Here is a 23,204-nt window from a genome sequence, read left to right as displayed (position 1 = left end):
GCAGATCTGGTGGACATGTCATCCCTTCCACCATGGACTCTACCGCTGAGACAGGACCTTCTACTTCAGGGTCCTTTCAACCATCCAAATCTAATTTCTCTGCGTCTGACTGCTTGGAGATTGAACGCTTGATTTGATCAAAACGCGGTTTCTCCGAGTCAGTCATTGATACCTTAATTCAGGCTCGAAAGCCTGTCGCCAGGAAAATCTATCATAAGATATGGTGTAATTATCTTCATTAGTGTGAATCCAAGGGTTACTCATGTAGTAAAGTCAGGATTCCCAGGATATTCTCTTTTCTCCAAGAGGGATTGGAGAAGGGATTGTCAGCTAGTTCCTTAAAGGGACAGATTTCTGCTCTGTCTATTTTTTTGCACAAGCGTCTGGCGGATGTTCCAGACGTTCAGGCGTTTTGTCAGGCTTCAGTTAGAATCAAGCCTGTGTTTAAACCTGTTGCTCCGCCATGGAGTTTAAATTTAGTTCTTAAGGTTCTTCAAGGGGTTCCGTTTGAACCTCTGCATTCCATATATATCAAGCTTTTATCTTGGAAAGTTCTCTTTTTGGTAGCTATTTCTTCGGCTCGAAGAGTTTGAGTTATCTGCCTTACAGTGTGATTCCCCTTATCTGATGTTCCATGCAGATAAGATAGTTTTGCGTACCAAACCTGGGTTTCTTCCTAAGGTGGTATCTAATAAGAATATCAGGAGATTGTTGTTCCGTCACTGTGTCCTAATCCTTCTTCAAAGAAGGAACGTCTATTACATAATCTTGACGTGGTTCGTGCTTTAAAGTTTTATTTACAAGCTACTAAGGATTTTCGTCAAACATCAGCATTGTTTGTTGTTTACTCTGGACAGAGAAGAGGCCAAAAGGCTTCAGCAACTTTTTTCCTTTTGGTTAAGAAGTATAATCCGCTTATCTTATGAGACTGCTGGCCAGCAGCCTCCTGTAAGAATTACAGATCATTCTACTAGAGCAGTGGCTTCCACATGGGCTTTTAAAAATGAGGCTTCTGTTGAACAGATTTGTAAGGCGGCGACTTGGTCTTCGCTCCATACTTTTTCTAAATTCTACAAATTTGATACTTTTGCTTCTTTGGTGTCTATTTTTGGGAGAAAGGTCTTACAGGCAGTGGTGCCTTCCGTTTAAGCACCTGCCTTGTCCCTCCCTTCATCCGTGTCCTAAAGCTTTGGTATTGGTATCCCACAAGTAATGGATGATCCGTGGACTGGATACACCTTACAAGAGAAAACAAAATTTATGCTTACCTGATAAATTTATTTCTCTTGTGGTGTATCCAGTCCACGGCCCGCCCTGTCTTTTTAAGGCAGGTGTTTTTTAAATTTTTAAACTACAGTCACCACTGCACCCTATAGCTTCTCCTTTCTCTTGCTTGTCTTCGGTCGAATGACTGGGAGGTGGCAGTTAGGGGAGGAGCTATATAGACAGCTCTGCTGTTTGTGATCCTCTTGCAGATTCCTGTTGGGAAGGAGAATATCCCACAAGTAATGGATGATCCGTGGACTGGATACACCACAAGAGAAATAAATTTATCAGGTAAGCATAAATTTCGTTTTCATTGATCCTATGGATAAAAAATTAGAGGGTCTCCTTAAGAAAATTTTTGTTCATCAAGGTTTTCTTCTTCAAACTATAGCGTGCATTGTTCCTGTAACCACTGCAGCTGCCTTTTGGTTTGAGGCTCTAGAAGAGGCTCTTCAGATGGAGACCCCACTAGATGATATTTTGGACAGAATTAAGGCTGTTAAGTTGGCTAATTCTTTTATTACAGACGCCGCTTTTCATCTTGCTAAATTAGCGGCTAAGAATTCAAGTTTTGCCATTTTAGCGCGTAGAGCGTTATGGCTTAAGTCCTGGTCAGCTGATATGTCATCTAAATCTAAGCTTTTGTCCATCCCTTTCAAAGGTAAGACCCTATTTGGGCCTGCATTGAAAGAGATCATTTCAGACATTACTGGAGGGAAGGGTCATACTCTCCCTCAGGATAAGTCAAATAAGGACCAAACAAAATAATTTTCGTTCCTTTCGAAAACTTCAAGAGTGGTCACTCTACCTCTTCCCCTGCTGCAAAGCAAGAGGGGAACTTTGCTCAATCCAAGCCAACCTGGAGACCTAATCAGGCTTGGAACAAGGGTAAACAGGCCAAAAATCCTGATGCTGCCACTAAGTCAGCATGAAGGGGTAGCCCCCGATCCGGGACCGGATCTAGTAGGGGGCAGACTCTCTCTCTTTGCTTGGGCCTGGGCAAGAGACGTTCAGGATTCCTGGGCAGTAGAAATTGTAACCCAGGGATACCTTGTAGATTTCAAGGATTCCCCTCCAAGGGGGAGGTTCCATCTTTCTCAATTGTCTGTAAACCCGACAAAAATAGAGGCGTTCTTACGCTGTGTAGAAGACCTTTTTACCATGGGAGTGATCTGCCCAGTTCCAACAGCAGAACAGGGGCAGGGGTTCTTCTCCAATCTGTTTATAGTTCCCAAAAAGGAGGGAACCTTCAGACCAATTCTAGATCTTAAGATCCTAAACCAATTCCTAAGAGTTCCATCTTTCAAGATGGAGACCATTCGGACTATCTTACCATTGATCCAGGAGGGTCAATATATGACCACCGTGGACTTAAAGGATGCGCATCTACACATTCCTATCCACAAAGATCATCACCAGTTCCTCAGGTTCGCCTTTCTGGACAAGCATTATCAGTTTGTGGCTCTTCCTTTCGGGTTGGCCATGGCGCCGCAAATCTTCAAGAAGGTGCTAGGGTCCCTTCTGGCGGTTCTAAGGCCACGGGGCATAGCAGTGGCGCCTTATCTAAACGATATTCTAATTCAAGCGTCGTCCTTCCAACTAGCCAAGTCTCACACGGACTTAGTGTTGGCCTTTCTAAGGTCTCATGGGTGGAAAGTGAACGTAAAAAAAGAGTTCTCTTTCCCCCCTCACAAGAGTTTCATTTCTAGGGACTCTGATAGATAGACTCGGTGGACATGAAAATATTTCTGACGGAGGTCAGGAAATCAAAGATTTTGTCCACCTGCCGAGCTCTTCATTCCATTCCTCGGCCGTCAGTGGCTCAGTGTATGGAGGTAATCGGACTAATGGTAGCGGCAATGGACATAGTTCCGTTTGCTCACTTGCATCTCAGACCATTGCAACTATGCATGCTCAATCAGTGGAATGGGGATTATGCAGATTTATCTCCTCAGATAAATCTGGATCAAGAGACCAGAGACTCTCTTCTTTGGTGGTTGTCACAGGATCATCTGTCCCAGGGAATGTGTTTCCGCAGGCCAGAATGGGTTATAGTGACGACAGACCACAGTCTTCTGGGCTGGGGTGCAGTCTGGAATTCCCTGAAAGCTCAGGGTTTGTGGACTCGGGAGGAGGCTCTCCTACCGATAAATATTCTGGAATTAAGAGCGATATTCAATGCTCTCCAGGCATGGCCTCAGCTAGCTTCGGGCAGATTCATCAGGTTTCAGTCGGACAACATCACGACTGTGGCTTATATCAATCATCAGGGCGGAACAAATAGTTCCTTAGCGATGATAGAGGTCTCAAGGATAATCCAATGGGCAGAGGCTCACTCTTGCCATCTGTCAGTGATCTATATCCCAGGTGTAGAGATCTGGGAAGCAGATTTTCTAAGTCGCCAGACTTTTCATCCGGTGGAGTGGAAACTCCATCCGGAGGTGTTTGCTCAGCTGGTTCGGCTATGGGGCACACCAGAGTTGGATCTGATGGCGACTCGTCAGAACACCAAACTTTCCTTGTTACGGCTCCAGGTCAAGGGATCCTCAGGCTTTACTGATAGATGCTGGCCTATGTGTTTCCACCTTTCCCTCTCCTTCCACGTCTGATTGCCAGAATCAAACAGGAGAGAGCATCGGTGATTTTGATAGCGCCTGAGTGGCCACGTAGGACTTGGTATGCAGACCTGGTGGACATGTCATCCCTTCCACCATGGTCTCTGCCATTGAGACAGGACCTTCTGATTCAAGGTCCATTCAAGCATCCAAATCTAATTTCTCTGCAACTGACTGCTTGGAGATTGAACGCTTGATTCTATCAAAGCGGGGTTTCTCTGAGTCAGTCATAAATACCTTGATTCAGGCTCGAAAGCTTGTTACCAGGAAAATTTATCATAAGATATGGCGTAAATATCTTTTTTTGGTGCGAATCCAAAGGCTTCTCCTGGAGTAAAATCAGGATTCCTAGGATTTTGTCTTTTCTCCAAGATGGATTGGAGAAAGGATTATCAGCTAGTTCCCTAAAGGGACAGATATCTGCTATTTTGTTGCACAAGCGTCTGGCAGATGTTCCAGACGTTCGGGCTTTTTGTCAGGCTTTAGTTAGAATTAAGCCTGTGTTTAAACCTGTTGCTCCGCCATGGAGTCTAAATTTAGTTCATAGAGTTCTTCAGGGGGTTCCGTTTGAACCCATGCATTCCATAGATAGTAAGCTTTTATCTTGGAAAGTTTTGTTCCTAGTTGCTATCTCTTCAGCTCGAAGAGTTTCTGAACTATCTGCATTACAATGTGACTCACCTTATCTTGTGTTCCATGCTGATAAGGTGGTTTTGCGTACCAAGCCTGGGTCCCTACCTAAGGTTGTTACTAACAGGAATATCAATCAAGAAATTGTTGTTCCTTCTCTGTGTCCTAATCCTTCTTGTAAGAAGGAACGTCTGTTGCACAACTTGGACGTGGTTCTTGCTTTGAAATTTTATTTGCAGGCAACCAAAGATTTTCGTCAAACATCTTCTTTGTTTGTTGTATATTCTGGAAAGCGTAGGGGTCAAACGGCTACGGCGACTTCTCTTTCCTTTTGGCTGAAAAGCATCATCCGTTTGGCTTATGAGACTTCTGGACAGCAGCCTCCTGAAAGGATTACAGCTCATTCTACTAGAGCGGTAGCTTCCACATGGGCTTTTAAAAATGATGCTTCTGTTGAACAGATTTGTAAGGCTGCGACTTGGTCTTCGCTTCATACCTTTTCAAAATTTTACAAATTTGATACTTTTGCTTCTTCGGATTTTTGAGCACCTAGAGCACTCCATGAGGTAGATGATGTATGTACTCCTACATTTTATGCATCCCTTGGTGTAAAAAACCTCACCTGTGTGTCGAGACTCAAAAGACCTACCAGTCTGAATATGATCACATTGAGGTACATGAGCGTCTACCACATCTATAAGTTCCATCATGACGTAGCCATGAGCTAGATTTATACCCTGATATTTCTCCTACTGTTCCTTGTTCCCTCTGCAGAATGACTGGGGGATGAGGGGAGTGGGGGTAGTATTTAAAGGGACATTATACACTCATTTTTTCTTTGCATACATGTTTTGTAGATGATCTATTTATATAGCCCATAAAGTTTTTTTTTTTTTTTAGTTTTTTTTTTTTAAATTTTATTTATAACCAGCAAATGGTACAGTGGTAAGAAACAGATCAGATACACACCACGCAGGGTGCAGCAGAGTAATGTAAAAACTGATAACACAGTATGATATAATAACATACATCAGCGCAAATTTGTCAAATACAGTTGTATACAATGCTCATTTTTGCATTAAAATCTACACAAGACTTAAAGGGACATGAAACCCATATTTTTTCTTTCATGATTTAGAAAGAGAATGCATTTTTAAACATCTTTCTAATTTACTTCTATTATCTAATTTGTTTTATTCTCTTGATATTCTTTGCGGAAAAGCATATCTAGATATGCTCAGTAGCTGCTGATTGGTTGCTGCACATATAAGCCTCATGTGATTGGCTCACCCATGTGCATTGCCTTTTCTTCAAATAAGGATATCTAAAAAATGAAGCAAAATAAATAATAGAAGTAAATTGTAATATTGTTTAAATTTGTATTCTCTATCTGAATCATGAAAGAAAGATTTTGAGTTTAGTGGCCCTTTAAATGGGTTATCGTATGTTCTAGCCCATATACTCACCAGTACCACAAATGCTGGGGTTTTATCTTTTTTTTTAACTAACACAGCTAACCTAAACCTAACATAACCTAAAATACAAACATACCTATCAAACAAGCAAACAAATCCCCTAAATTGATGGGGCTTATCGGAGTTAAGTAATTATTTTCTCTGTTATGGAACAGACTCTAAGCTGTGAAATTACGTGTTAATCGGCTAGTTCAACCCATAACAAGTACAGTTTGTGGTAATGTGTAATTCCCAGCCCCCCGCTATCTTGTCTTGTCAATTAGGGGGTAAAAGTAAAAAAATAATAAAACTAAAGTGACCGCATCAGCAGAAAACTAAATAAAATAGGTGTCCTATCATAACAAAATTAAACAAAACAACACAATGTACACCTAAACAAACATTTTCCCTTTTAGGAGCTTGATATTAATTTCAGTATAGATTCTGCCTCCCCCGGTGGAACATAATACAAAAATGTGATGAGCACATCTTCACAGAAAGCTTCCATAAGAGTATATGACTTCAGGCTATATTGAAATGTATAATTACATAATGAGAAGAAGGGAACCAGAGAGCCTCCAATTTATAGTACATTTATCTGATTTATAATTTGGATTATCCTGCATGCCACTTGTGAAAAGATAGCAAGGAGCATAATCAGTTTACATGTGGTATAGACATAAAACGATTTTAAATTTTGGGGAGACATGAGATGAAACAAATAATTATCACAATTTGTACTATGTTCAGGCCTTAACATAACTAAAACAACAAGCTCCTACTTGTCTCAATAGATGTCCTCCATATTTGTATAGCGATATGTGTAGTGGGCAGCCCAATAAAATATTAGAAAAGGCAATAGGATACATACGCGGCTGAAATGAGCAAAAGTTAGAATGCTAAAAAAGGTATAGACATCATATATGCGCAGAATTAAGCAATCTCTTAGCTAGGGAGGAGAACCAAAGTGTTTCAGGGTAATATGGTTGATACAACACCGGATCAAAATGCCATCAATTTATATGCAGGGTAGCAGACTACCTAGAGCATACCTTCCATCCTACGTTATTACAAATAAACAATTTAATAATTCAAACAATGAATAAAGTCCAACCGGGTTAAAAAACAGAAAACAGTCTCTAACACGGATCCAGCGATACTGTGAAAGGTTAATATACCACGGCGCAAGGGTATTTCTATATTCATCTCACACACGACCCCAGCCATAGATAAATTACCCGACTCCGACACGGCTTGGGGCCTGATATCCATATCTCTGAGGAATGTCTCTGGTTTGCAGAGGACGGTGTCCGTGTGAGCCTTGCAGCATTGCATCATGTTGTTCTCTGTTGAAATGTGTCTTTGTCATGCCGGAAAGCCTGTCTTTTCCAAACTGGTAGAAGTCCCGTGTAGGCATGGTGTGGATTCAAACTTTACGATGGCCATAAAGGTTTACCCTCTCAGTAACAGGCAAGTATTCCGTTTCAAGAAATTCCCATTTGGTCAGCACTGCACAGTCCGGGTTATAGGTGACGCCTGGGGCTGCAGCAGAGATCGGGTGGACCGGCAATGGTAATTTTGAGCTCTCCTCTAGTGCTGTAATAGGCTCCAGAACAGGGAAATCTAAAGTGTATTCTCCTGAATTAGGCTCCGTTCTGCTGCATATAGCTGCGATACAAGGTGCAGCTCTGTATTGGCCCACATCAGGCCGTGCACTAGCGGTCCACGTGGTATCACACTGAGAGTCGCAGTCTAGTAATTGTTGAAATTGAGAGGCTGCTCTAACGGGCCACATGGGGGTTACCAGTAGCGGCATCAGTATCCCATGTATAGCATCAGGCGTTGTGGAACTTAGTCTCTCAGTTGCCTGAACAGCATCTCTTAATCTTTCATAACTTACAAATAGCTGCTCAAATTTAGGCAGGAAGATAGAGCGTATCTGATTAGCAATGTCCCTTGCTGAGTCCATTGTTCAGCAATCTCTTATGGATTTTATTTCAATAAACTGACTTCCAGGGAAGAAGCGTTTGAGAGGCTTCTATCTGCTAAAGGTTCCCGGACAGCTTGCCCGTCAAGGGAGATGCAGATGGCGTAGAAAAATGGCAATTTTGCAGATATTAAATGAAGGTTTCTGCAGAGCTAAGAGTTCTTGCTGCCATCTTCTAGGTCCGCCCACCGGAAGTCTTTTTTGTTTTTTTTAATGTATAGTTTTGCTTATTTTTAAATAACTTTGCTGTGATTTTCAGTCTCCTAACCAAGCCCCAAAGTTTGATGTGAATACCGTCAGCTACCTACTCCAGCTTGCTCCTGTTTGTGTAAAGGGTCTTTTCATATGCAAAAGAAGGGGAAGGGGGGAGTGTCTTATTTCCCACTTGCAGTGGGCTTTTCAGCTACCTTTTCAACAGTTAAACTGAGAGCTTCTAAGTAAGTTTTTAAACAGTTTTATACTGGATTTGTATATCCGTATCTGTACATGTTATTCTTTATAGTAGTGTCTATTACATGCAGTTATATGAAAATTAGTGTATACTGTCCCTTTAAGCCTTTGGCTGGGGTGTCGTTGCCTCCTCTTGGTGGCCAGGTTTTTAATTCCCACAAGTAATTAATTAATTTTTTAAGCAGTTACTGTTTTTTTTTATTTTGCCAAGTAATGCACCTGTTGTCACGTTTAGGTAAACATAAGAGTAACGTCATTTAGCAATGTATCCTTATATGATCATCCTTTATAGATATTTAAAATTTAGTTTATTTTTTTCCAGTAGCTATAGTCTGGATTGTTTATATTTCTTAAATTTTTGCAGGTTTCGACATTGATACCCCAGATGATTTTGGCAGGACGTGTCTTCATGCAGCTGCAGCTGGAGGGTATGTAATCATATTAGGTTTCTTTTACACAGTTAGGTGGTAATATCCTCTACTCTTCCTTTAAGGCTTTATTAACATTGGTTGAGCAGGGCAAAAACAAAGCCTGTTATTTATATATTCTAATCCTGATTGAGGTTATTCTTCGAACACGTTCAGATTAAGAGCATTTTACATACAAGGCGTGATTATTTAAAAGAACATTCATTAGTAAAAAGTAAAGTTTCAGGTAGATGGAAGATATACTTAATCATGTCACCTATTCTAAAGTTTTCAGGATCTTGTAAATTAAGGTATTTAGGGCTGTCCAAGATCTTCAAGTAATTTCTTATTCCTCAGCAGGAACAAGATTGGGAGGAAGGTTATTTTAATCACCTCAATAATCTTGACTTCAACAGTTAAACAGTGGTTGAGCCACTAGTCAGCACAAGCAGGGAAAAACATAGCCTGTTAGCATATGTTCTACTCCTTATTGAGGCTATTCTTCAAACACATTCAGATTAAGAGCATTTCATATAGAAGGTTAGATTATACCTTCATTCAGTCATTCTGGATTTCTATCAAGACTAGTTTATATATAACGTATACTTCTATTCATGTTCCCATCAGCCCAATCTTTGATAATTCATGTTTGCTTTTGAATATTTTTATTTACAGTTTTTAGATGTTCCTTTCAGATGGGCCATTGCTCCCAGGGATCTTACCAAGATCAGATCTCAGGGGACATTGGTTTACCCCCTATGTAGACAGCATTCTGATAAGAACGTTTTAAATTAAGGTGGCAGCTTGTTATAAACTTATTATGTTTCAGGCTCTTCATATTTTTGGTTGGCAAATCAGTCTCTCCAAAATAAATAAATATTGTTCGTAATATTGTTGATACCAAACTGTCGAGTGTTTTCCAAGTGTAGTAAGTAATCAAGACTGCTAAGGCATCCAGGCATCTCAAACTCAGCCATGTTTAAACAACTGTATTGCAACTCACACTTTGCTTTCAAATGAGATTGGTACAATTAAACATCATTGTTCACCAGCCACTGTAAAGATATGTTCCAAAGTTTTTTTTTTACTTATCATTGGGTACTTTTTTTTTTATTTTGTGATCACTAAAATGCAGCTACTCCAGATAACAGCTTTTGATATTCTACTTTGACATTTACATCGCATTTACCAGTCTTTATTGTTGGAATCAGGGCCAGTGCTAGGTGTTTTTGGCTACACATGTGAAGACCTATTTTGCCTCCCCTCCTACCCAAAGAAATCAAATACCCTACCATTACTGCTTCTTAACAAAATGTTCTAGTGATGTGTTAAGCAGCTATAGGTAACTATTTTATCTATGAAAGAGAATATAAATTCCTTTATCACATCAAATTCTTGACTGTTAATCTGATTTTATAATAACTTTAATAGCTATAATCGTTAATTTCTGCATAACATAACTTACCAAAGTGGTGACTCTGCACAACATAGCAAGCCAGTGGTGGCTCTGCGTAATGAATCACCTTTGGTGACAATAAATAACTACACACAGACATGACCTCTTTTCTTTTTCAACATTATTTCCAGACTTATACTAGTATGTCTAACAGGACAGTTGCAGGCAAAAAAGTTCTCAAGCAGAGAGCCTGTCCACCTGCAATTACCACTTGGCAAAATTTAAAAGTACATTAAACACTAAATAAATCATAGATAGAATGATGTATTCAGAGCAAATATTAGCCTGAGAATAATATATGAATCTGTTTTTTTTTTTTTTACTTTATTTTTATTGAGGTTATAAAATTTACCATACAGTCTTAACATTGAGTATATGAGACCAATTTTGTACAGATACCAATATATATGAGTTAGGATATGTAGTATAGCGTTATAAAGCTTACACAAGATAAAAATATAGAATACAACAATATACATTGTATATGGCAAGAAACAGAAATATGAAAGAACTTTCCTGGTCATCAACACATCAGTTTGTAAATAAACAGCAGGCATTCTTAACATCAGACCTCTTTTATAGTCTAAATCCGACTGTCTCCCAGTATAGTAACCGTCCGCTCTTGGGCCATGACTGTTAAAAGTGTAAATAGATGGGAGTAGTGATATCAAGTTTACAGGAATAGGGGATATAGTTAGGAGATTGGGGCAGACTGCAATATATTAGGACTAGCAATAGGTGGTGTGTGGGTTTAGATAGAGATCATTTTTGGGTTTGGATATTGGTTAGTGAAAGAATTAGAAGTTATGGAAGATCACAACACCTGAAAAACTTTTTGTAGGCAGTCGCCTCTGTGTTAAAATGTTCGCATCTAATAAGTTTGGGGAAATGAGTTGTAGGATATATTTTCCTGTGTTTACAATGTAAACAGTGTTGGGGGGGGGAGCAGAGTTAATAGCAAGAAGTTGGAGCTCTTAATGAGATAAGGGCAATGAGGAAAATTAGAGTGCTGAGTAGCATAAGACAAGTATATTTACAGCTCTCAAGCCATAAACATAGTCAATTACAACAGGTACATATCTATATATTAGACAAACATTACAAAATAAGCTCTGGAAAAACTCTCAATTTACAACATTATACACACTAAGGATCTGGTTGATAAAAAGTAGAAATCGTATATAAGAGGTCCCTCCTCCAGAATAGTGTATCACAAAATATAAACTATAGTGCATTGGGTATGAAAATGTAAAGTCACAATTACCTAACTGATAGTAAATATTAACTGGGGGCCACCTGAATGGTGTTAGGAACTTATATAGGGAGGAGAAATTTATATTTCTTTCCTAAGATTTGGCGAGTCCACAGCATCATCAATTTCTGTTGGGAATATCACTCCTGGCCAGCAGCAGGAGGCGGCTAAGAACACCACAGCAAAGCTGTTAAGTATCACTTCCCTTCCCACAAACCCCATCATTCTCTTTGCCTTCGGTGCAAGGAGGAGGTGAAGTTTTGGTGTCTGAAGAAGATTGGATTTATTTCACTTCAATCAAGATTTTATTATTTTAAAGCCAGGGTAGGTTTTCTCTGATCTTTCTTTTCAAGATTGGGTCTAGCCGTACTCCACGTTAGTCTCTTCAGTAGGGCAGTGGTGGCTTTAAAGCAGTTTTGGAACGTGTAAGGTTGGCCTTGCTGCATTTTCCTAACATATTTGCTGCCCTAGTATAGAAAGCCAGAGTAGGTTTACTCTGTTTCTTTCTTTTTTTCTACAGATCTCTGTGTGGAGTGGCATCCTCTCACACAGTGTAAGCCGTCCTCCTGTCGGACGGCCAGACTGCAGGTAAGTGCATTTTGTCTTCTAGGGTTTGAAGACTGTGCACCTAATAAATTTGAACTGCATTTGCTGGGACACAATGTATCCTTTTATAAGGATATCTTAAGGCAGGGAGCTGGCACTGCTGCTGGGACATAGAGACTAGGGGCTTTACTTTTTATTGAATTTTAAAGTATATCCCTTTGTTTGTGGGCTGTTTTTCTAGGTGCTCCTGGATAATATATACAATTGTGTGCGTTACTTTAATAGTATTATGTGTGGCTGGTAGGGTAAGCAAGCACCGAGTTCTGACGGGGGTGGGGGCTCATATCGTGTGAGAGACGTGTCGCGTGACCCGCTTTCCGCTTCTAGTTATTAGCGGAGCGGCGTCTTTCTCTGTGCCGCCTTTTTTAGGTTACTCCTTATGATCTTAGCATACTGGCCGTTTTCATATTGCTGTCTTACAGGGCCAAATTGGTCTATCTTTTTCCGGTGACTGGAAGCAGCCTCAAGTCTGACTATGTTATTACTATGATTAGTAACAGACATTCAAAGTAGGTTTCAGACTTTGTAGGTTAGGCTAGTTGTAAATTATTATTATCATCATCATTTATTTGTAAAGCGCCGCCAAATTCCGTAAATTGTGAGTTTTGTAACGGCTGGAGAGCTTTTTGCTGTGTTTTCTCTGGAATTATTCCTATTACTAACTTCCTGGAGATCCTTTTATATTAAATATTAAAATTTTAAGATTCTTTTATTCGATAAGACTTTCTTGGAGGATACCTTTCTCCATGTCTCACGTCCTTTACTCCTTTACGGATCCATGGATAAGAAACTGGAGATTTCTCCAACATAGGTGTGTCCGGTCCACGGCGTCATCCTTACTTGTGGGATATTCTCTTCCCCAACAGGAAATGGCAAAGAGCCCAGCAAAGCTGGTCACATGATCCCTCCTAGGCTCCGCCTTCCCCAGTCATTCTCTTTGCCGTTGTACAGGCAACATCTCCACGGAGATGGCTTAGAGTTTTTTGGTGTTTAACTGTAGTTTTTATTATTCAATCAAGAGTTTGTTATTTTAAAATAGTGCTGGTATGTACTATTTACTCTGAAACAGAAAGGTGATGAAGATTTCTGTTTGTAAGAGGAAAATGATTTTAGCAACCGTTACTAAAATCGATGGCTGTTTCCACACAGGACTGTTGAGAGGAATTAACTTCAGTTGGGGGAAACAGTGAGCAGACTTTTGCTGCTTGAGGTATGACACATTTCTAACAAGACGATGTAATGCTGGAAGCTGTCATTTTCCCTATGGGATCCGGTAAGCCATTTTTATTACATAAGAAAAAAAGGGCTTCACAAGGGCTTTTAAGACTGTAGACATTTTCTGGGCTAAAACGATTGATATATAAGCATATTTTAATACTTCATAGCTTTGAGGAATTATTTTATTCTTGGGAATTATGTAAAATAACCGGCAGGCACTGTATTGGACACCTTATTCTCTAGGGGCTTTCCCTAATCATAGGCAGAGCCTCATTTTCGCGCCTCTATTGCGCACTTGTTTTTGGGAAGCATGACATGCAGATGCATGTGTGAGGAGCTCTGATACATAGAAAAGACTTTCTGAAGGCGTCATTTGGTATCGTATTCCCCTTTGGGCTTGGTTGGGTCTCAGCAAAGCAGATACCAGGGACTGTAAAGGGGTTAAATATAAAAACGGCTCCGGTTCCGTTATTTTAAGAGTTAAAGCTTTCAAATTTGGTGTGCAATACTTTTAAGGCTTTAAGACACTGTGGTGAAATTTTGGTGAATTTTGAACAATTCCTTCATACTTTTTCACATTTGCAGTAATAAAGTGTGTTCAGTTTAAAATTTAAAGTGACAGTAACGGTTTTATTTTAAAACGTTTTTTGTACTTTGTTATCAAGTTTATGCCTGTTTAACATGTCTGAACTACCAGATAGACTGTGTTCTGTATGTGGGGAAGCCAAGGTTCCTTCTCATTTAAATAGATGTGATTTATGTGACACAAAATTTAGAGAAAATGATGCCCATGATGATTCCTCAAGTGAGGGGAGTAAGCATGGTACTGCATCATCCCCTCCTTCGTCTACACCAGTCTTGCCCACACAGGAGGCCCCTAGTACATCTAGTGCGCCAATACTCCTTACTATGCAACAATTAACGGCTGTAATGGATAATTCTATCAAAAACATTTTAGCCAAAATGCCCACTTATCAGCGAAAGCGCGACTGCTCTGTTTTAGAAAATACTGAAGAGCATGAGGACGCTGATGATATTGGTTCTGAAGTGCCCCTACACCAATCTGAGGGGGCCAGGGAGGTTTTGTCTGAGGGAGAAATTTCAGATTCAGGGAAAATTTCTCAACAAGCTGAACCTGATGTAATTACATTCAAATTTAAATTGGAACATCTCCGCGCCCTGCTTAAGGAGGTGTTATCTACTCTGGATGATTGTGAGAATTTGGTCATTCCAGAGAAATTATGTAAAATGGACAAGTTCCTAGAGGTCCCGGGGCCCCCCGAAGCTTTTCCTATACCCAAGCGGGTGGCGGACATTGTAAACAAAGAATGGGAAAGGCCCGGCATACCTTTCGTCCCTCCCCCTATATTTAAGAAATTGTTTCCTATGGTCGACCCCAGAAAGGACTTATGGCAGACAGTCCCCAAGGTCGAGGGGGCGGTTTCTACTCTAAACAAACGCACCACTATACCCATAGAAGATAGTTGTGCTTTCAAAGATCCTATGGATAAAAAATTAGAGGGTTTGCTTAAAAAGATGTTTGTTCAGCAAGGTTACCTTCTACAACCAATTTCATGCATTGTTCCTGTCACTACAGCAGCGTGTTTCTGGTTCGATGAACTAGAAAAGGCGCTCAATAAAGATTCTTCTTATGAGGAGATTTTGGACAGAATTCATGCTCTCAAATTGGCTAACTCTTTCACCCTAGACGCCACTTTGCAATTGGCTAGATTAGCGGCGAAAAATTCTGGGTTTGCTATTGTGGCGCGCAGAGCGCTTTGGCTAAAATCTTGGTCAGCGGATGCGTCTTCCAAGAACAAATTGCTTAACATTCCTTTCAAGGGGAAAACGCTGTTTGGCCCTGACTTGAAAGAGATTATTTCTGATATCACTGAGGGCAAGGGCCACGCCCTTCCTCAGGATAGGTCTTTCAAGGCCAAAAATAAACCTAATTTTCGTCCCTTTCGCAGAAACGGACCAGCCCCAAGTGCTACGTCCTCTAAGCAAGAGGGTAATACTTCTCAAGCCAAGCCAGCCTGGAGGCCAATGCAAGGCTGGAACAAAGGTAAGCAGGCCAAGAAACCTGCCACTGCTACCAAGACAGCATGAGATGTTGGCCCCCGATCCGGGACCGGATCTGGTGGGGGGCAGACTCTCTCTCTTCGCTCAGGCTTGGGCAAGAGATGTTCTGGATCCTTGGGCGCTAGAAATAGTCTCCCAAGGTTATCTTCTGGAATTCAAGGGGCTTCCCCCGAGGGGGAGGTTCCACAGGTCTCAATTGTCTTCCGACCACTTAAAAAAACAGGCATTCTTACATTGTGTAGAAGACCTGTTAAAAATGGGAGTGATTCATCCTGTTCCATTAGGAGAACAAGGGATGGGGTTCTACTCCAATCTGTTCGTAGTTCCCAAAAAAGAGGGAACATTCAGACCAATCTTAGATCTCAAGATCCTAAACAAGTTTCTCAAGGTTCCATCGTTCAAACTGGAAACCATTCGAACAATTCTTCCTTCCATCCAGGAAGGTCAATTCATGACCACGGTGGATTTAAAGGATGCGTATCTACATATTCCTATCCACAAGGAACATCATCGGTTCCTAAGGTTCGCACACTTCCGTTCGGATTAGCCACTGCTCCAAGAATTTTCACGAAGGTGCTAGGGTCCCTTCTAGCGGTGCTAAGACCAAGGGGCATTGCAGTAGTACCTTACTTGGACGACATTCTGATTCAAGCGTCGTCCCTTCCACAAGCAAAGGCTCACACGGACATTGTCCTGGCCTTTCTCAGATCTCACGGGTGGAAAGTGAACGTAGAAAAAAGTTCTCTATCTCCGTCAACAAGGGTTCCCTTCTTGGGAACAATAATAGACTCCTTAGAAATGAGGATTTTTCTGACAGAGGCCAGAAAATCAAAACTTCTAAACTCTTGTCAAATACTTCATTCTGTTCCTCTTCCTTCCATAGCGCAGTGCATGGAAGTAATAGGTTTGATGGTAGCGGCAATGGACATAGTTCCTTTTGCGCGAATTCATCTAAGACCATTACAACTGTGCATGCTCAGTCAGTGGAATGGGGATTATACAGACTTGTCTCCGACGATACAAGTAGATCAGAGGACCAGAGATTCACTCCGTTGGTGTCTGTCCCTGGACAACCTGTCACAGGGGATGAGCTTCCGCAGACCAGAGTGGGTCATTGTCACGACCGACGCCAGTCTGGTGGGCTGGGGCGCGGTCTGGGGACCCCTGAAAGCTCAGGGTCTTTGGTCTCGGGAAGAATCTCTTCTCCCGATAAATATTCTGGAACTGAGAGCGATATTCAATGCTCTCAAGGCTTGGCCTCAGCTAGCAAAGGCCAAATTCATACGGTTTCAATCAGACAACATGACGACTGTTGCGTACATCAACCATCAGGGGGGAACAAGGAGTTCCCTGGCGATGGAAGAAGTGACCAAAATCATTCAATGGGCGGAGACTCACTCCTGCCACTTGTCTGCAATCCACATCCCAGGAGTGGAAAATTGGGAAGCGGATTTTCTGAGTCGTCAGACATTTCATCCGGGGGAGTGGGAACTCCATCCGGAAATCTTTGCCCAAATTACTCAGTTGTGGGGCATTCCAGACATGGATCTGATGGCCTCTCGTCAGAACTTCAAGGTTCCTTGCTACGGGTCCAGATCCAGGGATCCCAAGGCGACTCTAGTAGATGCACTAGTAGCACCTTGGACCTTCAAACTAGCTTATGTATTCCCGCCGTTTCCTCTCATCCCCAGGCTGGTAGCCAGGATCAATCAGGAGAGGGCATCGGTGATCTTGATAGCTCCTGCGTGGCCACGCAGGACTTGGTATGCAGACCTGGTGAATATGTCATCGGCTCCACCATGGAAGCTACCTTTGAGACGGGACCTTCTTGTTCAAGGTCCGTTCGAACATCCGAATCTGGTCTCACTCCAACTGACTGCTTGGAGATTGAACGCTTGATCTTATCAAAGCGAGGGTTATCAGATTCTGTCATTGATACTCTTGTTCAGGCCAGAAAGCCTGTAACTAGAAAAATCTACCACAAAATATGGAAAAAATATATCTGTTGGTGTGAATCTAAAGGATTCCCTTGGGACAAGATAAAAATTCCTAAGATTCTATCCTTTCTTCAAGAAGGTTTGGAGAAAGGATTATCTGCATGTTCCTTGAAGGGACAGATTTCTGCCTTGTCTGTGTTACTTCACAAAAAGCTGGCAGCTGTGCCAGATGTTCAAGCCTTTGTTCAGGCTCTGGTTAGAATCAAGCCTGTTTACAAACCTTTGACTCCTCCTTGGAGTCTCAATTTAGTTCTTTCAGTTCTTCAGGGGGTTCCGTTTGAACCCTTACATTCCGTTGATATTAAGTTATTATCTTGGAAAGTTTTGTTTTTGGTTGCAATTTCTTCTGCTAGAAGAGTTTCAGAATTATCTGCTCTGCAGTGTTCTCCTCCTTATCTGGTGTTCCATGCAGATAAGGTGGTTTTGCGTACTAAACCTGGTTTTCTTCCGAAAGTTGTTTCTAACAAAAACATTAACCAGGAGATAGTCGTGCCTTCTTTGTGTCCGAATCCAGTTTCAAAGAAGGAACGTTTGTTGCACAATTTGGACGTAGTTCGTGCTCTAAAATTCTATTTAGATGCTACAAAGGATTTTAGACAAACATCTTCCTTGTTTGTTGTTTATTCTGGTAAAAGGAGAGGTCAAAAAGCAACTTCTACCTCTCTCTCTTTTTGGCTTAAAAGCATCATCAGATTGGCTTACGAGACTGCCGGACGGCAGCCTCCTGAAAGAATCACAGCTCATTCCACTAGGGCTGTGGCTTCCACATGGGCCTTCAAGAACGAGGCTTCTGTTGATCAGATATGTAAGGCAGCGACTTGGTCTTCACTGCACACTTTTACTAAATTTTACAAATTTGATACTTTTGCTTCTTCTGAGGCTATTTTTGGGAGAAAGGTTTTGCAAGCCGTGGTGCCTTCCATCTAGGTGACCTGATTTGCTCCCTCCCTTCATCCGTGTCCTAAAGCTTTGGTATTGGTTCCCACAAGTAAGGATGACGCCGTGGACCGGACACACCTATGTTGGAGAAAACAGAATTTATGTTTACCTGATAAATTACTTTCTCCAACGGTGTGTCCGGTCCACGGCCCGCCCTGGTTTTTTAATCAGGTCTGATAATTTATTTTCTTTAACTACAGTCACCACGGTATCATATGATTTCTCCTATGCAAATATTCCTCCTTTACGTCGGTCGAATGACTGGGGAAGGCGGAGCCTAGGAGGGATCATGTGACCAGCTTTGCTGGGCTCTTTGCCATTTCCTGTTGGGGAAGAGAATATCCCACAAGTAAGGATGACGCCGTGGACCGGACACACCGTTGGAGAAAGTAATTTATCAGGTAAACATAAATTCTGTTTTTATTGTTCATTTTCTGCAATGCCTTGTCTTTTTAGACTTACTGTACTAGCCCACCAGGCATTGTGGCTGAGACATGGTCCGCTGAGAAGCCTACCTGTGGTTAGTGATAAAGCCTAGGCTTTATAGTCCTGCAGTTGCAGGTTCAATATTTTATTTTCCTCCAAATCTACGCTTCTGGTTTTTCCTTTCAAGGATGGGACCTTGTTTGGACTAGGTCTGGCCGAATTATCCTCTGACTTTGAGGGTTTTTCTACCACACGTCAAGAGAGTAAGACTAAAGGAAGGTTTTCCTTTTCCTCTTTCTGCAGGGTCAGTCTTGTCTTTTAGAGTCCATTCTAAGATTTCCTCCCAGGGGCAGATTTCTCCTAGAGTATCTGCAATCTATGTATGACGAGAGGCATTCCTTGATCTGGGTTCAGGACCTTCCTTTCTGGGAGTGATAGTTCCAATCCCAGTCTGGGAACGGGATCTAGGTATTTACCTCATGTTTCTCAGGTTCTGATCTTCAAAGTAGTATCCTTTCTCCTTTGGTTCAAGAGGGCCTGTTCATAACGAACATAGACCTGAAGGATGTGTATTTATTGTTCCAATTATTCGGGATTGTCTCAAGTTCCTGAGTCTCGTCATCCTAGAAAGACTCTTTATAAGGGTGCTTTTTTGGACAATATATGGTTCAGGTGTCATCCTTAATCGAGCAAAATCTCTTTCAAAAGATCTTGTCCAACTTACTTTCCCATGGATGGGAAATCAATCTGGAAAAGAGCTCTCTTGTTCCATCTACAAGGGTTATTTATTTGGGAACCTTAATAGATTCTCTATCTAGTAGAAGATTTCTATTAAGGGTCAGATAATCAAGGAATTATTTATTTTCCTCTCTCTGCAGTCTACTATCCGGCCAACAGCAAGCTCTAGTGGTCCGGTAGCTTGATTAGCCATTTTGCAACCAGAAGGTTGGGAGTTTGGATGTAGCTGATGGTGTCCCACAATAGCTTAGTGGTAATATTTGTTGTCTTTAAAGCTGAAGGTCGAGAGTTCAAGTCCAGTTGTGGCTATGTGTTCCTCACAGCGAGTCCCCTTTCACTGATGGGTTACAAATAGCCTCACAAAAATCATGATTTGCAGGCTACTGAATTTGCATTTTTGCAGTGACTCAACGTGTGGAGGGACTTGGTCTGATTGTTACATTGGACATCATTCCCTTTGCTATTTTCCATAATATTGAGAACATTCAAATCTGTCTCAGAGGATAGATCTAGATTAGTCGACAAGAGTCTCCCTACCTTAGTGGTTTTTCCAGGAGTATCTGTCTCAGGGTGCATGCTTCTGGAGACTTTCCTGGGTGATATGACCATGGACACCAACCTGCTGGGCTGGGAAGCAGTCTGGAACTTGTTTAAGGCTTAGGGATTACGGACTTGGAAGTGTCTGTTCTCCTCTTTACCATATTGGAGTTGATAGCGATTTACAATGCTCAGATGGCTTGGCCTCAGTCGTCCTTAGCTTGGTTACAGTTGGACAATATCACCTCAGTGGTTTATATCAAGCACCAGGGAGGAACTCAGAGTTCTTAGCCATGTAGGAGGTGACTTAGATTGTTCAAGGGGCAATAAGCCCAATTTTTATCTTTCATGATTCAGATAGAGCATGCAATTTTAAGCAACTTTATCATTTTCTCCTATTATTAATTTTTCTTTGTTCTCTTGCTTTCTTTATTTGAAAAAGAAGGCATCTAAGCTAAGGAACCTGCCAATTTTTGGTTCAGACCCTGGACAACATTTGTTTATTTGTGTGGTCCAATCAGCAAGGACAACCCAGGTTGCGAACAAAAAATGGGACGGCTTGATATAGACAGAGCACATAGGGCCCTTAGGCCAAAACCCCCAGAAAATGCACCTCCCAGAGACGTAATCATAGAGATAACTAACTACCAGATGAAAGAACAGCTTATGAAGGCTGCAAGGGAAAAACGTCCTATCCAAAAGGATGGTATCACTCTTCAATTTTTTGCTGATTTATCAGCCAGAACCCTAGCGAGAAGAAAATAACTTTCTCCATTAACAAAACATCTGCAAGCTAGAAATATCAACTACAGATGGGGGCATCCATTTCAGTTGATAATTATCTGGAAGAACAGAAAGGCGAGTTGTTCATCGATAGAGGAGATTGAAGACTGCTGCAGGAAACTGGAGATTCCCCCACCAACAATGGAATCAGATGCAAGATAGGATAAAGCTCCCGCAGGGGTCTCATGAGCTTCTCCACTACCACAGCGTAAAGAATGGCAGACAGTTCATCATAAAAGAGTGAAAACCCCATTCGTTATCATCAGATACCAGGGCCCAAGTGGGCTGAAGGAATTCATTGCATTATATCCTTTACAGGTTCTAAGTCACCAGAAATGGACATCATAATTCAAATGGTGGCAAAGACATTGTTGACATAGACATTGGTCAAATATGAAGTTACAGAAATATATTGGACTTTGTGGGCTGAATGATTCCATGAAGGGATCTTTTAGTCATTTCCCTCCTATAGGAGTAGAGAAATGGCTTCTCATGTTTTTGTTGTTTATGTTATTTTGTTAATGTTATTAGGTGTTTTTTTTAGGAGTTGTCCTGCGGAGATGTTTCGCCAAGCAACCAGGTAATGAAGTCCGGGTAATAAAGGTAAAATATGTCAGATACATGTATTCAATTTGTAACACAAAATGGGAAAGGTTTCAATGTACCATCTAAAAGATCGTTAGCTATAAGAAATATAATACAGAAGGGGGGGCGGGATAGTTGGAATACAGGAGACCCACTTTAAAAGAGGGTACACGCCCAAATATATCCACAATTGTTTTTCTCAACACTTTCACAGTGCACATAGCAAAAAAAAAGATTAACGGCGTAAGCATTCTCATACACCATTCCATCCCATTTAAATTAATAGATCAAAAGAAAGACGCAGAGGGCAGATTCCTAGCAATCAGTGGTATATTATATAATAAATTGGTAACTATAGTGAATATATACGCCCCGAACCATAAACAAACCTTGTTCTTCAAGTCCATAATACCTCTTCTTCAGGATATACAAAAGGGTCAGCTGATAGTCCTGGGGGATTTCAATCTACCACTTAACCCCAAGATAGATAGTTCAAATCCAAACATACAAATTGCAAAGCGAACACTCAAATCCGTATGGAATTTTTTAAGAGTCTTTGGTCTCCACGATCCGTGGAGAATTTCAAACCCTGAGCGTAGGGACTATACATTCTTTTCCAAACCGAATAAATCATATTCGAGAATCGATTTCATTTTACTAGACCACCTAACAGTAGCGAATTTAACAACATCACACATCTCACACACGGCATGGTCAGATCATTCTATGGTCAAATGTTCAATTAATTGGCCTACAGCCCCAATTAGAGAGTTTACTTGGAAACTTGATGAAACGTTACTATTAGACCCGATGATATGCAAGACCATAGAGAGGGAATTACAGGGTTTCTTTAAGATAAATGCCAAAGGGGAAGTCACGCCAGCCACAGTCTGGGAAGCTCACAAGAGTTACATAAGGGGCATACTAATTAAACTTAGGTCACATAAGATAAAGCAACAGAGAGAAGAATATAAACACATAACCAAGGAGATAGAACACTTAGATTACTTACACCCACAAGATGAAAAGATCCTGTATCAACTAAAATTCTATAGATCCAAAATGATGTCACATCTACATATCAAAGCACAGTCGATAGCATATAATTTCAAACAAAAATGTTATTATGAAGCCAACAGACCGGACGTCAGTCTAGACAGACAAAAACATACATACACTCAATAAATACACACAAAGGGGAGAAAGTGGAAGACACCAAACGCATAGCAGAAACTTTTAAGAATTATTATCATACATTATACAATCTTTTTCCCAATAGATCTACATCAGATCTTAAGGATAAATGTATGACCTATTTAGATAAAGTCCGGGTTCCAGAAATTTCTAAGAGGGATAGTGAAATGTTACAAGCCCAGATAACTCATAAAGAGATCACAGAAGCTATTAAGTCATTAAAGCCTGAAAAGGCTCCTGGACCGGATGGTTTCACGGGTTCATACTACAAATTATTCTGACAGTTATTGACACCTCATTTGTTAGAAACTTTTAGTCAAATAGATAGTGGAGGTATATTGCCAGACACCATGCTACAAGCATTTATCACAGTTTTACCCAAACCGGGCAAGAGACCCGATACACCAGCGAATTTTCGCCCAATATCGTTACTAAATATAGATTTGAAAATATTTGCCAAAGTACTTGCGCTCAGACTCAATAGATTATTACCAAGCTTGATCTCTCCAGATCAGGTGGGTTTTGTGCCACGGAGAGAGGCAAAGGACAATACGGTTAAGTTATTGAACATTTTAGAATATA

At 41.0% G+C, this 23,204-nt stretch overlaps 1 protein-coding gene across 3 annotated transcripts in view; it reads left to right on the top strand.

Moving 5' to 3' along the window:
• Positions 1-23,204, top strand: part of ANKRD28 (ankyrin repeat domain 28) — a 1,012,368-nt gene that overhangs the window by 544,601 nt on the left and 444,563 nt on the right. For all 3 annotated transcript variants that reach the window (XM_053714205.1, XM_053714203.1, XM_053714204.1), the window contains exon 12: positions 8,767-8,830. In XM_053714205.1, the coding sequence (XP_053570180.1) occupies positions 8,767-8,830 (64 nt within the window). The remainder of the gene's footprint in view (positions 1-8,766; positions 8,831-23,204) is intronic.

The sequence above is a fragment of the Bombina bombina genome, chromosome 5, assembly GCF_027579735.1.
Source record: "Bombina bombina isolate aBomBom1 chromosome 5, aBomBom1.pri, whole genome shotgun sequence".
NCBI lineage: Eukaryota > Metazoa > Chordata > Amphibia > Anura > Bombinatoridae > Bombina > Bombina bombina.
This window is presented reverse-complemented; position numbering and strand designations above follow the sequence as displayed.